The sequence below is a fragment of the Hippocampus guttulatus genome, chromosome 1 (assembly GCF_054856545.1).
Source record: "Hippocampus guttulatus isolate MCC_2025c chromosome 1, RoL_Hgut_1.0, whole genome shotgun sequence".
NCBI classification, from domain to species: domain Eukaryota; kingdom Metazoa; phylum Chordata; class Actinopteri; order Syngnathiformes; family Syngnathidae; genus Hippocampus; species Hippocampus guttulatus.
The window spans coordinates 6,060,327-6,075,406 of record NC_141261.1 but is presented as its reverse complement, the minus strand read 5'-3'; the positions used below and the strand labels follow the sequence as shown (position 1 = coordinate 6,075,406).

Sequence of the window (15,080 nt, the reverse complement as noted above, 5' to 3'; positions counted from 1 at the left end):
CTTTTGATCTATATTATCTCAGTAACACGCGGTGACGAGTCTGCAAATTACATCCGTGCAGTGCCCCCCTATTCCACTAGAGAGCACAGTTTTCTTGTTAATACCAGCGACGTACACAAAACGAGTCTGGCCAATTTAAGATCTCAATCGACAAATATGTAAAAATAATTCGTATCCATAACTACAGCCACAAATGTTTTACATTGATCAACAAATGCGTGACTCAAAGTCACAAATGTGTAACGAAAATATACATATGTGTGATTGAAGTTACACATTTGTAACGAGAACCTACAAATTAGTGACTGGAGTCACAAATGTGTGACTGACGTCAGAAATGCGTAACATAAATTTGCACATGTATATATTGATTTTAAATACATTGTTAAGTCGTACATAAGTCTACAGTATACGCGTAATAGCTGTAAACACAAAGCCTCTTGATTGGCTGTATCCTCCACGTGTGACTATTGCTTCGGTCTTGCATACCCGACTCACAGATGCGTGCGGCGATTTGCAAATTCGTGTCTGGAGGAGTGAGTGTGAGGCTCCGTAGCTTCATATTCACACCACACCAGCATGTCCACGAAAGACTGAACCATTTACTGTCAGGTGATTGAATACAGCGTAGCATATAAGAGAACATGAAAAGTTATTAAATCACTGCTGTATCACTGCCCGCGTGTATAACAAAACAAATATAATCACAATCCAATTATTCATACGCATAAACAAGTGGACGCGATTTTCCTTCTTTTAATTAATTTTGCAGGTATTTTGCATTATTCTAGATGTTTCCCATTGAGAATTAGGGTAACTAAAGAAGAAAGGTTGAAATAACAATAAAAATGGCTGGATGGAACGGACATTGGATTGGATTGGATTGGATACAACTTTATTGTCAAATGATGCTTGGGCACGATGGACGATCACATCCTCCAGTAACGAGTTTGTGGGTTTGAATCTGGGATTGGTCTTTTGTGTGGAATTTGCATGTTCTCCCCATGCTTGCACATGCTTCCTCCTACGCTCCAAAAGCATGCGTGCTAGGTCCAATGAAGACTCTGAAGGTGTAGATACCTGTTTGTAGTTGCTCCCCCAGCTGAGACCAATCCTTTGGAGTCGAATTCATTTGAGACAGTGTTTTCCTTTACTACGTTGGAGAGGAAGCACCTTTTCATTGGTCCTTGGCATGATGATATAACTTTCCCACGGAAGGCCCATGGAACACAGATGACAGTGGAGTGAAAGAGAGGGGGAATGGAATACAGTACCTGTATATTATACAATATACTAAAGGGAACATCTGCTGCGTGATCGGATGAGATTTCCATTTATCTATCCCTATGATACGGATTGAAATTGAATAGGAAGGATATGTTTATACTGAGTAGGTGTACAGTATCAGTGTGTGTGTGCGTGCGTGCGTGCGTGCGTGCGTGTGTGTGCGTGCGTGCGTGTGTGTGCGTGTGCGTGCGTGCGTGTGTTTCCCGTCACTTGGGTCGTGAAAATGCTGCCAGCATAACCTGCCATGTCCCTTTGCGTATCCTGTGCAGTAGGTGGCGGCATGCACCAAAGATGTAATCCGCCAGTAAATGAAAAGACGTTGACGAAGAAGAAGGAACCGGAAATATTAAGACGTCAAAAAATTGGCGAAGTTCAACAAGATACTTATTGCTAATTGAACAGTTTTGTCTCGATTAACATGTCTGGGACTGCCTCAGTTGCGGGTGAAGTGTTTGTTGATGCATTACCTTATTTTGACCAAGGTTACGATGCTGCCGGTGTCAGAGAAGCTGTGAGTAAAGTCTGGTGTATTGCAAACGAAGAGCAACTATGAGCATGTGCTAAGATGAGCATGTGCTAAGTTAGCTATTATTCGAGTTTCATTAATGTACTCCATAGCTTTTGATCCTGTCAAGCAGTTAAATATGAGTTATCCAACCGGCGACTGCAGCAACATCCAAGTGCTGCATGCAGATTATCAGATCGAGGTGATCAAGGGGATTCCACTGTACGTCATATGTAATAATAAGATAAGAAAACCTTTATTTGTCTCACAATGGGGAAATTCCCAATTTATAGTCACGGAAACCCCGTTTTTAACCAACCATTGTGCGATTTTCTGAGAGAATATTAATAATTCTAAGAGAATCCGTAACTGCTTTTCTAAAATAGAATAGCATATCAGTGAGGCAAGGTGACCATTTGTAGCTTGGAAGCACAAAATTTTCAAACATGTTGATGAATTACTGTTTTTGCAACGTACAAATTAGCATCACTTCTTGGAAATTGAAATGTTCAGCATTATTGAATTGATGATTTATTGACTTCCGCCGGGCTCCTTTCTTGCCATACACAAAATAATAGCAGGAATGGACTCTATGCACTCAGCACTCATTCTTTCAGTGTAAAGTGGCATATATACGTAATGACAATTATGGGAAACGTGTTAAAAACTCAAAACCGAGTTGACATTGAACATAGCGGCACACTGCACTGTTGGCTGGAGGAGATAAGATAAGATATCCTTTATTTCACACTGGGGAAATTTACAGCCTCCAGCAGCAAGAATGTAGGCAGAAAGAAGAAGAAAAAACAAACAAACACCGTTCAATTAAGGTAACAAGGAGCTATCGCCCTCAAAAATTCTGAACTTCTCATACCACTTCGAACACAAAAAGTTCAGACTACAGAATATACTGTGCCTATTACACAACCCCGTTTTACCACACTTTACATTCTTTCAGATAACATCCCAGTAGCTTAGAACTTTTTGAAAAATAGAAGTGTTGCATAAGACGCTTAAAATAGTGACAACACTGACTACTTTTTTCAACCGGCTCCTTTGTTCCTGGGAATATTCTCATTCATTCAGGGAATTTCCTCAATGTGGACATCAAAGTCCAATAAATGCAGTAGACACGTGTCACTGATAGGGTCTTTTCCTTTAAATGTGTTCAGAGCCCTCGCTCCTCTGTTCACAGCCATGTTTTGTAAGCAATGTACATCAAACTGCACATGCAACAAAACAAAATCAGACAGATACTTGAATCAATCAATAAATCAATTCATCACCCAACCTTAATTTAATCTAAAATGTGATTTGTGTTTCTCAGGCTGCAGCATTAGTAGAGGAGGAGACCAGAAGATACAGACCAACCAAGAACTACCTGAGCTACCTGCCAACTCCTGACTTTTCTGCTTTTGAGGTGACAAAACACCCTCGGTCCCGAAAATCATCTTTCGAGCTTCCGCAGTGCCAAAAATACAAACCTGGCCTTTCCTCATGCTCTAGACTGAAATTATGAAGAATGAATTTGATCGCCTTGCAGCACGACAACCAATGGACCTCCTGAGCATGAAGAGGTAGGTTTTGCACTACTGTGGTAAAAAAAAAAAAAAAAATGCTTTCTCTGGTAAACAATACCTGAATTAAATTTTTGAAGACGAGGTAACTTTCGCCGTTTTTTTATTTGTTTATTTTTATTTTTTAATCTTTACCAAGAGGTTAAACTATCAACATGGTGACAAAGCAGTATACCCACATATCTGGCCAATAGGAGGACTCTTAAGTTCCAAAATTAGTCGCTGTAGTTTACTGGTGCGATGGTGCAATTAACAGAGGCTGCTATCCAAAATACCGCGGTGTGCCGCCATTGTCCCGGTAAGATAAAGCACCCCAGTAGACCGACTGATGTGATGGCCATGTTGGGACGGGCAACTTTCATCAGAAGTAATGGCAAGCATGGGCATTAGCTTCACTCAAAAGGAGCATCTCGTATCTACATATTTATATTTATGGTTTTGTTTCATGGAGCGAGATCTTCTCTCAGACATGCTATTTTTTGGTATAGTACACAGTTGTTGGTTTTTTTGTTGTTGGTTTTTTTGTGTCGAGGTCTTATAAATGGCATCAAATCCCAAGATGAAAAAAGGTAGTGAGCTAATATTGCACCTCATTAACATGAGCAGCTGCATGCCATATCCCCCCTTCAGCAAGGTAACAATTTTTTAAAACAATTTGAAGCATTCATGTGCATATATTTACCATAATTATATACCGCACGGGCGGCCCGGTAGTCCAGTGGTTAGCGCGTCGGCTTCACAGTGCAGAGGTACCGGGTTCGATTCCAGCTCCGGCCTCCCTGTGTGGAGTTTGCGTGTTCTCCCCGGGCCTGCGTGGGTTTTCTCCGGGTGCTCCGGTTTCCTCCCACATTCCAAAAACATGCATGGCAGGCTGATTGAACGCTCTAAATTGTCCCTGGGTGTGAATGTGAGCGTGGATGGTTGTTCGTCTCTGTGTGCCCTGCGATTGGCTGGCAACCGGTTCAGGGTGTCCCCCGCCTACTGCCCGAAGACAGCTGGGATAGGCTCCAGCACCCCCCCCCCCCCCCCCGCGACCCTAGTGAGGATCAAGCGGTTCGGACAATGGATGGATGGATATATACCGCACTGGGTGTTTTTAGGCCACAAATGAAATAGCAATCATTTTGTACTGGACTTGGTGTTTTGAGGCCATTAAAAAAATGCTGCCCACGATTTAGCAGACAGAATTTCTAGACGAAGTTTGATGGCCTTTCATATTTAAACCCCTGTCCCCATTACTGAGACTAGCATAAGCAGAAGAAAACATTCATAGACTTTTCATCAAGTGACGTCGCCATTCCTCTGAAGGTATGAGCTGCCAGCGCCCTCTTCGGGTCAAAAGAATGACATTACAGCTTGGCAGGAGTGTGTGAACAACTCCATGGCCCAGTTAGAGCACCAGGCCATTCGCATCGAGAACCTGGAGCTCATGTCACAGTACGGAACCAACGCTTGGAAAGTCTACAACGAGTACGTAAGGGTAACCGCGTCCTGTTGAAAAATTTGGGCTTCAATTTAACCAGGACTTTTCTCATTTTTCCTCCTGCAGTAACCTGGCCTTCATGATCGAGATGGCTCAAAAGGAACTGCAGAAATTCAGGTGAAGTCACCTGAAAAAGATCTCTCTGGTGAAGATAAATGAACATGTATGTGTTTATCAGTTGATGTAACTTCTGTCACTCAGGAAACAAATTCAAGATTTGAATTGGCAGCGTAAAAATGACCAGTTAGCCGGAGGAGCCAAACTACGAGAACTGGAGTCAAAGTATGTGACAAGCTGCACGTCTTTCATTGAATTGTATTCGTTTATATTCGGTAGGCTAACTTTTGGTGCATCTTCTCTTCCTAACAGTTGGGTATCGCTGGTCAGCAAGAACTACGAGATTGAGCGGGCCATCATACATCTAGAAAACGAAATCGGTCAGCTCAGACAGCAGCAGGGCGACGAGAACAAGGAAAACATTCGGCAGGATTTCTGACCTACAAAACGTATTCATTCTTTGTCAGATCACCCTTTTTTGTATTTTATTTTATTTTTTTAATAATGACAAAAGAAAGTCAAAATGGAGGAAAGCCAACATTTGGAAAGGTGAGTCTTTGAGAACAGACCAAGGAGGGACCTTCACGATGCTGGATGACTTCCTATTTTCAGCCAAGAGCAGATTTGAAGTATGACGCTGGACCTGATTGATTGTTTCCTGTCACTTTGTCTTTTATCAGCAGCGCTCTTCATCAGCTCAATTTTTTTGGGGCATTTTAATAAAGTCAACATTTATTTCCTAAAGTGGCATTTTTTCATTCTATTATCCAAAACTTTTGTTTGGTTACCCTTGTTATTTTAAGTAAATGACATTTGTCGACTGTTTATCTGAAGACACAGATAATAATTTTAACAATTACCCATGGTAGGAAACAAATATCAATATGCAACACTTGATATCTATAACTCCGTGAGCACTTCTTCAACATTCCTAGGAAATCACAACATCCTATCACTGGGGATCCATTTTTAGAACGTTTGAATGCAAGTCGTCTTAGATTCCATTTTCCTGACATTCCAAATTGTGTCGATGTATTTGACCTGAACCAGACTCCACTTGCTATTCTTGGTCAATCTTCTGTGCTGGTGGCAAATTAGATTAGCTGAGTGGGGCGACAAGGTTTAACGTCACCTCCCAGTCCAATGACTCTTATCTCCAATGACATGAAACTGGCATGGTTCCTCTAAGAGTCGATACTTTCTAATTAGGTAATGTTTCCGGAATAATGGGATAAGTGAGTTATGCTGTTTCATCTCAAGGGGGTTCCATGTCCTCCGTTTCATTACACTTGACAACCATGGAGTTACAACACCGCAGTCGCCACAACCCCAATTTTGGGTTTGTGGGCATAATGCAATTTTTCAAAAAAGATTTTAAATATTAATATATAAATATTAAAGATTAGTTTGATCATTGCATCAATATATTTTCATAATTTTAGTAATGTCCTGATTGAAGAAAGGTAATTATGAAAATGAAAACATTGATGACTACCGGTAATTTCTTTTAGAGCCAAAGGCATTGCATGATCAACCACGTCTACTTCTTTGTGTGAACATGCGAGTTACTATACCTTAAATTATTCAGTGCAGTCATTAGGGCCCAATAAAGAAAATATTCTAAATTGTTTCCATGCATAACGCAGAATTGTAGATGTGGCTGTCCTTAGAAGGGGGGGGGGGGGGGGGGGGAGAAACACTGCATTTTGCCATTCAGCTCCTTTTTGAGAACAAGTTGTGCACAAAGTAAAGAAACATTTTCGGGTTGAGAAAGGTCAAATTAAGATCGCCTGTAAAGGTTGTGAATCTTATGTTCATTCTAACATAAAATTCGTGGCAATGATGAAAAGCTGTGTGCCCATCACTGGTTTAATGTCTCATCTTGCAAATGTTATATGACCAAATGCAGATTACAGGTGAGTTGTGACAGTCATTACCCTAGCCTGAGCAGGTGGCAAAATGGCCACCCCGATGAAAACGGGTGGATTTTTCTGCTTAATACAAATCCCACAAACACAATGTCATGTTTAGACTGGGGCTGGCACATAAAATATACTACTGTAAAAGATTTTTTTTTACTTGATTTCCCCATTAACACACACCCTATCTCTAAAAATGCCATTGTAGCGTTAATAAAGGGCAAACACTCTTGGGTCTACACCCTTTATTTTTTTTCAACATTTGGCAACCATTTGGTAATGCTCAGTTGTGTTGCTGTGAACTTGGATAACAAAATAAGATAGTATAAATTAATGTATGACATTATAGATTATATAGAATATATAGTCTGCATTTTGAGTACGGTACTTTTAACAAGGAGCATCACAATTTGTGGTCCACCTCTTGCTTTTTACTCTTTTGCTCAGATGAAACAAACAATGATCCAGAGAATCAAAATAAAGTCAGTCTGGCAGATTAAGCCCCCCAAATCCTTCATTAAATAATCGTGTGTTAACTGTAACCACACACCTGCGCGCACACAAACGCTAACAAAATCAGGCATTGAACTTGACGAAAACACAAGGAACTCTCAAAAATTAGGTCTGTCCTGGTGTGGCTTTTCCGATGCTCCCTCCACGTGTGCAGGCACCCTTAACGTTTGTCGAAAAATCACCCACTGGGACTCTGTATCAAATTTGACTGTGCAAATCCTTATGGAAAAACATCTTTCACCAGCAGTTTTTTCTTTTGGTCCACGTGACAGTCTCATATACTGAGTGTGTTTAAAGCTGGTATCAAAGTGACAGCCTCTGGTAGATTCTTGTTCTGGTCCACTCTGTTGTTGAGGACTTTGATTCGATTTCGTTCCTCTTGATGTTTTTTCTTCTTTTGTTTTTTCTCCTCTTTCTTCTGCTTGTTGGGCACCTGACAATGACAGACAACACTCGGTTCAATCGTTTTTAAGTCAGTAATGTTCGTCTTCTAGTACAGTGGAAGTAGTTGGCAATACAGCCTGCCGCACGCAAACACACACACACACACACACACACACACACACACACACACACACACACACCAAGACCTCAAGCCAAGGACTTGAAAATCCCAATGTCAAGTCTATACAGCAATATACAGCAATACATCATGTCAAATAATAATAGTGTTCCCTCACACTTAACTGACACGACTAAAAAATATTTCGTACATGTTTCTCTGACCTCCTTTTCATTAATGTATTCTTGTTTAAACCTGTTTAGCATGAACTCAGTTCATTGGACCTCCATCCCTTGGATCCAGATTGTGGCCAGCAAGACAGTATATTTTCTTCAATACTTACCAAAACTTGTACGCAACACACTTTGTTTAATAAACGATTGTATCTTCATTAGGTTTATTTATGGCGAAACTGTCTAAATTGTTAGTCAGTTCTCTTGAATGTTCTTCTTTGAAGATGAAATATATAGTGTTTATAGTGTTTAAAAGCCCCCCCCCCCCAAAATCACTGTATTTGTTAAAACTGTCAGGATGACTTTACAGTAGTATAAGATTAAAATGATTTGTGGGGAAAAAGAAAAGTCTGCTTTCTCTGGTCCATCTTGTGACTCTAACGAAGGACTTTGTGGACTGGTGCCAGCAGAATCTCCTCCAGATCAACCCTAGGAAAACTAAGGAGTTGGTTGTGGATTTCTGCAGGAAACAGTCCTCACCAGCACCGATGAACATCCAGGGTATGGACATAGAGAGGGTGACCTCCTACAAGTACCTAGGTGTTCTTCTGAACAACAAACTGGACTGGTCTACAAACACGGACACCCTGATTAGGAAAGGACTCTTCCTACTCAGGAAACTGAGGTCTTTTGGGGTTCAGGGGTCGCTCCTTAAGACTTTCTATAACTCGGTGGTGGCCTCGGCCATCCATTATGGCATTGTCTGCTGGTCAGGCAGCATCTCAGCCCGGGACAGAAAGAGACTGGAGCGACTGGTCAGGAAGGCCAGTTCTGTCCTGGGCTGCTCCCTTGACACTCTGGAGGAGGTGGGCAACAGAAGGATGCTAACTAAGCTAAAAGCTATGATGCACAGTCCCTCCCACCCCCTCCAGCCCGCCCTGACAGCACTAGGTAGCTCCTTCAGCCAGACACTGTTACACCCGCGCTGCAAGAAGGAGAGATACCGCCGCTCGTTCCTACCGACTGCTGTCAGGCTGCTGAATAAAAATAATAACAATAATAATAATAATAATTGAATGAATGTGAAAAACAATTGTAAATAGCACTGTGATTTATCCATTTTGTATTTATATTGCACTTAATTGAACGGTGTTTGTTTGTTTTTTCTTCTTTCTTCTTTCTACCCACATTCTTGCTGCTGTAGGCTGTAAATTTCCCCAGTGTGGGACAAATAAAGGATATCTTAATCTTAATTAAATTGATGTGCAAGAAAACGACCGCACTTGATGGGGAAAAACAACTAATCAGAGACAGAGGGTGCGGCTCACCATGTGTCAATCATTTCTCATGCACTCGCAAGCACACCCTTGTATGCTCACGCTGACCTGTTATAGCTTCAGCTGCGGCTAACGGTGGCGTGTTTACAGTCCTCACGCTAAGGCTGCTATTTTCCTGAATATGTTTTTGGCCATTTCTCAATTTCAAGAACGCAGAATACGGTCAGTCTGGTGAACTTGAAAAGTATGGTCTTCCTAAGAACGCTAGTTGCTCCGTAATTGGAACGGCTGTGTACTTATGAACTTTGCGCACCCCATGTTTTTTGGTAAAGACTTTGTCCCTAAATGTTTACAAAAACAAATATATTTGGTTTGTCGCAGATTGAGCTGTCTTCGGTGTTAACATGTGCCCCTACCAATTTATGGTGGCTGCATTCGGGTGGAACAGGTTCTCCTCATCAACTGAAGAAGACACTAATGTTCCTGGTATTGTAGAACAGACTTCATCAAAAGTGTTTACTCAGTATTTCTTGTATCTTTCTCATTCTTAATGGTTGTCCGTCATTTGCAAATGTTCTCTGCAGCCAACGAGACAAACATAATCTCTCTGACCCTGCATTCCTCGGTTCTCGATGGAGGCTAGTATCACATTGCCGGATTCTGGGGATGTTGGTGAAGGTTTTTCTTGTCTGCCTCTCTGACCATCCCCGAATTTCCACTGCTGGCGCTGCAAGTTCTGCGAGCAGCATAAGTAAAACCACATCAGCACCATACTGATTAAGTTGGCTCCACACATTTTTAACGCTTTGGATGATATTTAGAATTCGGAACATCTCACACGACGGGGGTTGGGTATAATTGCCATGTGTGCTTAGTATTCTGAACGTGAGTGATTCGCTCGATATGGCCAGCACACATAGCGATATTTCCTCCGACAATCGTGAGTCACCTGCCGAAAAACAGGTGTCGGGGTTAAGTACCAAGACTGAGGGACGATGGTGCGACAGGGCATCCAGACTCAGGGAGGAAAAAAAACTGATGTAAGGCTGTTTATAAGGGAGGCAGTGTGTGCCCGCTGTGTTTGGTGTGTAATATTAAGATAAGATAAGAAAACCTTTATTAGTCTCGCAATGGAGAAATTCCCGATTCACAGCAGCAAAGTTATGAAAGGAGAAGTCGAACAACAAAATATAGGAGCTGCTGGAAAGGCAGCCACTCACGCGGCGCCATTTTGAAGTCAAAATAACAAAAATAACACAACACAACACATAGGACACAGACAGTCGTGCAATCTTCACCACTTTTCTGCATACACTTTGTTGTCTGAAGCAGTTATAGATGAAAGAGGAGAGGATCAAAGTGTCCTTTCACCAGTGGATCAGAGACGTCATGCCGAAAATGTGCACACGTCTGCTACAAGCTAAGTTTTGAAAGCAAACGCGAAGCTATAGCGTCCAATCACGGTACACTTAAATCCCAGCGTCCAATATATACCTGAATGCGTAGCCGACCACGGCTCTCGGAGTTGTCGCCGATGCGCCTCACGCTGTCGTAATGATCCCCGTAGCGGTACGCAATGTGTAGTTCTCTACACATCTGCTTCTCTGTACCATTTATCTGACAGCCAAAACAAACAAACAAACAAAAAAATACATTAACCGAAATAGTTAAGATAGTCTTGACATGACATATGGTTGTTAAAAAAAAAAAAAAAAAAAAAGGTTGAAAAGTAAATAAATAAATAAAGTCATGGCCTCACCTCCCAAAGTGGTGTGTTCAGCTGATGGATGACCACTTTCACCTGCTGACTGCGAGCAAAAGCCACGATTGCGTCATTGCCTGCAAATGTTCCAGGCTGTGCCAGGTTGGATACTATGCATAAAAAGGAACAAATGCGTATATATACATTTTGTCTTTTCATATCACGCATATCACGTACGGTTTGGGATGCAAAATTGGTTGTGGGTTAGTTTTTATTCAGTTGCCGATCAAAGCAAACACACTGCAAAAGCCATTTTCGTGATCATCGCAGAGGAACTCACTGACTTTCAAAAGGCTTTGTTGCAATAATGATGATGAGGCTTATCGCAATAATTTATTTTGTCTTCTGTATCATGATAACGTTAGGTTGACGTGATCTATTTTAGTGATCTTTTTGTGTCTCAGAGAGGAACAAAATGTCTACCTTCGGTCTTATACCACGTCTACCTTACAGTTAAAGGTTTAAAGGTTCTGTGTGTTTTCTTTTGGAGTTCCTTTTGTGCTTCGGTGGGTTTTCCCACGAGTCCTCCAACTTCCTCCCACATTCCAAAAGACACATTTTAGCTCAATGAAGATAATTGCGCATCAGTCTGAATGTGAGTATGAATAACTGTTTCTCTCTATGTGCACTGCGATTCACTGGAGAAGTCCAGGGTGTACCGCTCTTGCTGGGTATTGAGCATCCTGAGTTTGGGAAACCCTGACTGAACATCAAATGCAGCAATGTTAATGATGGGGTCATATTCTTACAGTGCTCTGTGAAGGGAATATCATCCTCAACAAAAGGTTCGAAATCTTGTCGATGGGACATCATGTACTGGACAGTCTCCTGACGTAGCTCCAGATGAGATCGTGAGTGACCCTCTAACTGGTCTCCGAGAGCTCTGAATAAGCAGTTCCTGCAGGAAACATTTTGACAAAGTAAGAAATAGAAAAGTACAGATGCAGAGGTAAACAATACACGATTGTTGTATTCATCGTGATTTTAACTTCAATCACAAAATAATCTGGATTTTTCCATCAGCATCCAGCCCTAATTTCTGAACGATTTCTGGAGGGAAAGATGATTTTGAGATGTGGTCGTTTTGAGTGACAAGTGTGGTCAACCAACAAATTAAACTCATATGTCAAGACAGCACTCTGTTTTCAGATGCAGGGATTAGGAATAAAATGTAGTCAGACAAATGAATTTAAAAAAGTTCAGATACTTGAGAAATCTACTGATAAAGTACTTCCTGCCACTGGTGGTCTGACAGAGCTGGAGATGATGCGGTGAAGGAACACAGACCCCCCAACTCCCCCCCGACCCACAGCTCTGGTGTCCTTGAGCAAGACAGATACCCTGAACTGCAACCCGAGTGTTAAATCACACCATGTTCCAGTGTGTGTGACACATCACAAGAATGAATAGGAAGAGGAACACGTTCATAACAATAAAGATTATTCTTTCTCTTTTAAGTATTCAGTGACTTACCCATCACCGGGGACCTCTCTCAGCTTCAGCCCCATTGCCTGCAGCTGAGTGGAGAAACTGAGAAACTCTGCTCCTTCATTGTCATCCTGAGGATGATTCTTACGGGCCTTGGCGAGGGCCCTACGTGCTGCCCGCTCGTCTCTCTTACGTTCCAGTTCATTCTTCTTGTTGCTCCGTGAAAGCTTGGCTGTGTGTTTTGTAGACATGTTACGTGACAGCCCTGCAAAACCAGTCACAGAATTACAGAAATCAAGGTGAGGCAACACGCAATGAAAAACAAACTGATTGCTGAGACTAACTCCAAACAAATGACATTAATCTCTATAACGTAATGAATTTTAGTTTGTACTTGATTCTTAAAAAAACGTTCAGTGTAAAAAAACAACTGATATAAGAAAAGGAAATCATAATAATAAAAGATAAAAATGATTAAAAAATGTGAAATATCGAACGAACCACACATCAAAAGAAAATAATACAACAACCATAAAAGTGACTAGAATTCATAAGAATTCCTTCCAGCTATATTCATGCGGTGAGGTGGTTTGGTTCCATTTATTTCTTGAGTATGACAAGAAACGGAAGCAATTTGTTGAAAGGACTAAATAAAACTCTAATTGCCTCAAAAGTAATCTTTTTCAACAAGCGTAACAATTATTTAAGTAGCACGGACATTTCGTTCAATAACTATAACGCCACAGGGGTCGATTGTAAAAGAAAATTGATAGTGTTGGGGAAAGTCATGTGTTCAAATTGATCAACTTTCACATCTATGCTAGCAGCTAGCACATGATAGCTCGTTATTACGTAAAAAAAATCACCGTAAAGCCACCTTACTCCGAAAGGCGGACAAATGGAGGTTTAAACACAGTTTGTAAGTATTGTAACTTACTTTGATTCGATTAAGTTGAAAAGTGCGTTTGAGTTCAGAGTAATATGATTGTCCTGCTACGTCACTCCAAATGGTTGTTTGCTTCCGCATACGTCACCAGGAAGTAGTGCAAATCCGAAACTCTTTCACAGCAAGGTAAAATAAATAAATATTGTCGTCAAATTCAACAAAACTCCAAATGTTGTAACTTTATCATCAGTACAATTGGATAATTACAATTTCCATTATCTCTTTTGTTATATCCGATGTGATATTCATATTCAAATTGCAGACACTGACCCAAAAACGACACGCCAGTCAATGTTTTAAGCAGGTGTGAAAAAAAAAGCATTCCACCTGCTGCTGTTCTCAGCTCTTCGCAAAGCTACTCGTCATATTTTCCTGATGACTCCACACAGTTGGAGAATGTGATGTGGAGGAGGCGTGGGATGAGAAGCAGTCCACTGAATGTTTGCTAAATCAAATTCCCAGTGAGACAAGAGCATAAAAATTGCATCAGTAGAAGGATGCAGTACATACCTGTACAACTACACACGTAAGTGAGTGTTCTAAAGGAGCATTGCTTGGATGCAGCTGTCATGGCTTCAAGGCTACCCATACATGTGCAGCAATCAGCAGTGGCCACCTGAGTGGAACAGAAGAGCAGTCAGCCATGTGGGCAACTCATCGTTACATTAGTATACATGCTGCATGAGTGAGCCTTGAAATAACCGCTTGAAAGCTCGAGAGGTTTATATATCATGAACGTGACTGTATAGCACATAAAATCTCATTTTACAGGCCTCTCTAGTAAGTAAAGTCAAAAGAGTGAATAGATTTGACTGTTGATAGATGACAATAAATGACACAAAAAGGCTTGAAACTTACAGCTATCGCGGGGTGGAATTTGTTTCAGTACAGTCTAAAGTAATGTTAATGATAATGTAAAAAAGTGTTATGTTGGCGACCCCCGCTCTGTATGATATAAATTGCGAGGGTGAATGTCTTTTGGCGAACTGTCCAAGGTGTACCCTGCCTCTCACTCAAAGTCAGCTCAGGTAGATTCCAGCTGGAGTCATGCACAGATGAATCATAGTGTTTCTCAAAACACTTAACATTTTACTATGTTGTTGATCTTTTTTTTCTGAAAATCTCCCTTCCATACCATTAAAACAAGGAGAGAAAGTTCAGACAAACAAGTTAACAACTTTCGGATGAGTGTTATATGTGCCTTGAAAAAGCAGGGCCTGGTGTGGTGGCACATGCTCTGGAATGACCTCCCACTGAACATTCGGCAAGCCTCCTCGCTGCCCATCTTCAAAACCCTCCTCAAAACTCACTTGTATTCTTTGGCATTCGACTCAGCATGACTTAGATTTGTTCTTGGTTTTACTGTTTGGTGCTTTCTACCGCCTTTATTACCGATTTGTCTTACTGTTTATTGTGCATGTTAAATTGCTCCATGTACAGCACTTTGTATGCAGCGATGGCTGTTTGAAAGTGCTCTATAAATACTGTTGACTTGACTTGACTTGACATGCCACATGTCTCAGTGTAAGTAAGCTGTGGGTGACAGCATGGGGGCGCTTGTTGTGTTTATGTTTTTTTTCTGTTCTCCCAGCATACAATAAATGTCTTACAAGTGCATTGACAACTGTAGCTCTCCCAGCATTATATCTCC

At 41.3% G+C, this 15,080-nt stretch overlaps 2 protein-coding genes across 4 annotated transcripts; one reads left to right on the top strand and one right to left on the bottom strand.

The window, feature by feature from the left end:
* The first annotated feature begins 1,608 nt into the window (after window positions 1-1,608).
* bcas2 (BCAS2 pre-mRNA processing factor) lies at window positions 1,609-5,653 on the top strand. Its single transcript, XM_086106185.1, has 7 exons — window positions 1,609-1,798; window positions 3,120-3,212; window positions 3,299-3,369; window positions 4,678-4,839; window positions 4,919-4,969; window positions 5,054-5,134; window positions 5,222-5,653. The coding sequence occupies exons 1-7, from the start codon at window positions 1,706-1,708 to the stop codon at window positions 5,346-5,348; spliced, it is 678 nt and encodes a 225-aa protein (XP_085962311.1). The 5' UTR covers window positions 1,609-1,705; the 3' UTR covers window positions 5,349-5,653.
* Window positions 5,654-6,764: 1,111 nt separating this feature from the next.
* otud3 (OTU deubiquitinase 3) lies at window positions 6,765-13,529 on the bottom strand. 3 transcript variants are annotated; one of them, XM_086106183.1, is made up of 8 exons: window positions 13,421-13,529; window positions 12,529-12,748; window positions 11,805-11,953; window positions 11,053-11,165; window positions 10,788-10,910; window positions 9,906-10,029; window positions 9,710-9,776; window positions 7,497-7,774 (listed from the first exon to the last, which is right to left on the bottom strand). In XM_086106183.1, the coding sequence occupies exons 2-8, from the start codon at window positions 12,732-12,734 to the stop codon at window positions 7,645-7,647; spliced, it is 912 nt and encodes a 303-aa protein (XP_085962309.1). In that variant the 5' UTR covers window positions 12,735-12,748; window positions 13,421-13,529; the 3' UTR covers window positions 7,497-7,644. The 3 variants fall into 3 exon arrangements, with proteins under 3 accessions (XP_085962308.1, XP_085962310.1, XP_085962309.1); XM_086106182.1 differs by lacking the exon at window positions 9,710-9,776 and having other exon boundaries at window positions 6,765-7,774; XM_086106184.1 differs by lacking the exons at window positions 9,710-9,776; window positions 9,906-10,029 and having other exon boundaries at window positions 7,469-7,774.
* Between the last annotated feature and the right edge of the window lie 1,551 nt (window positions 13,530-15,080).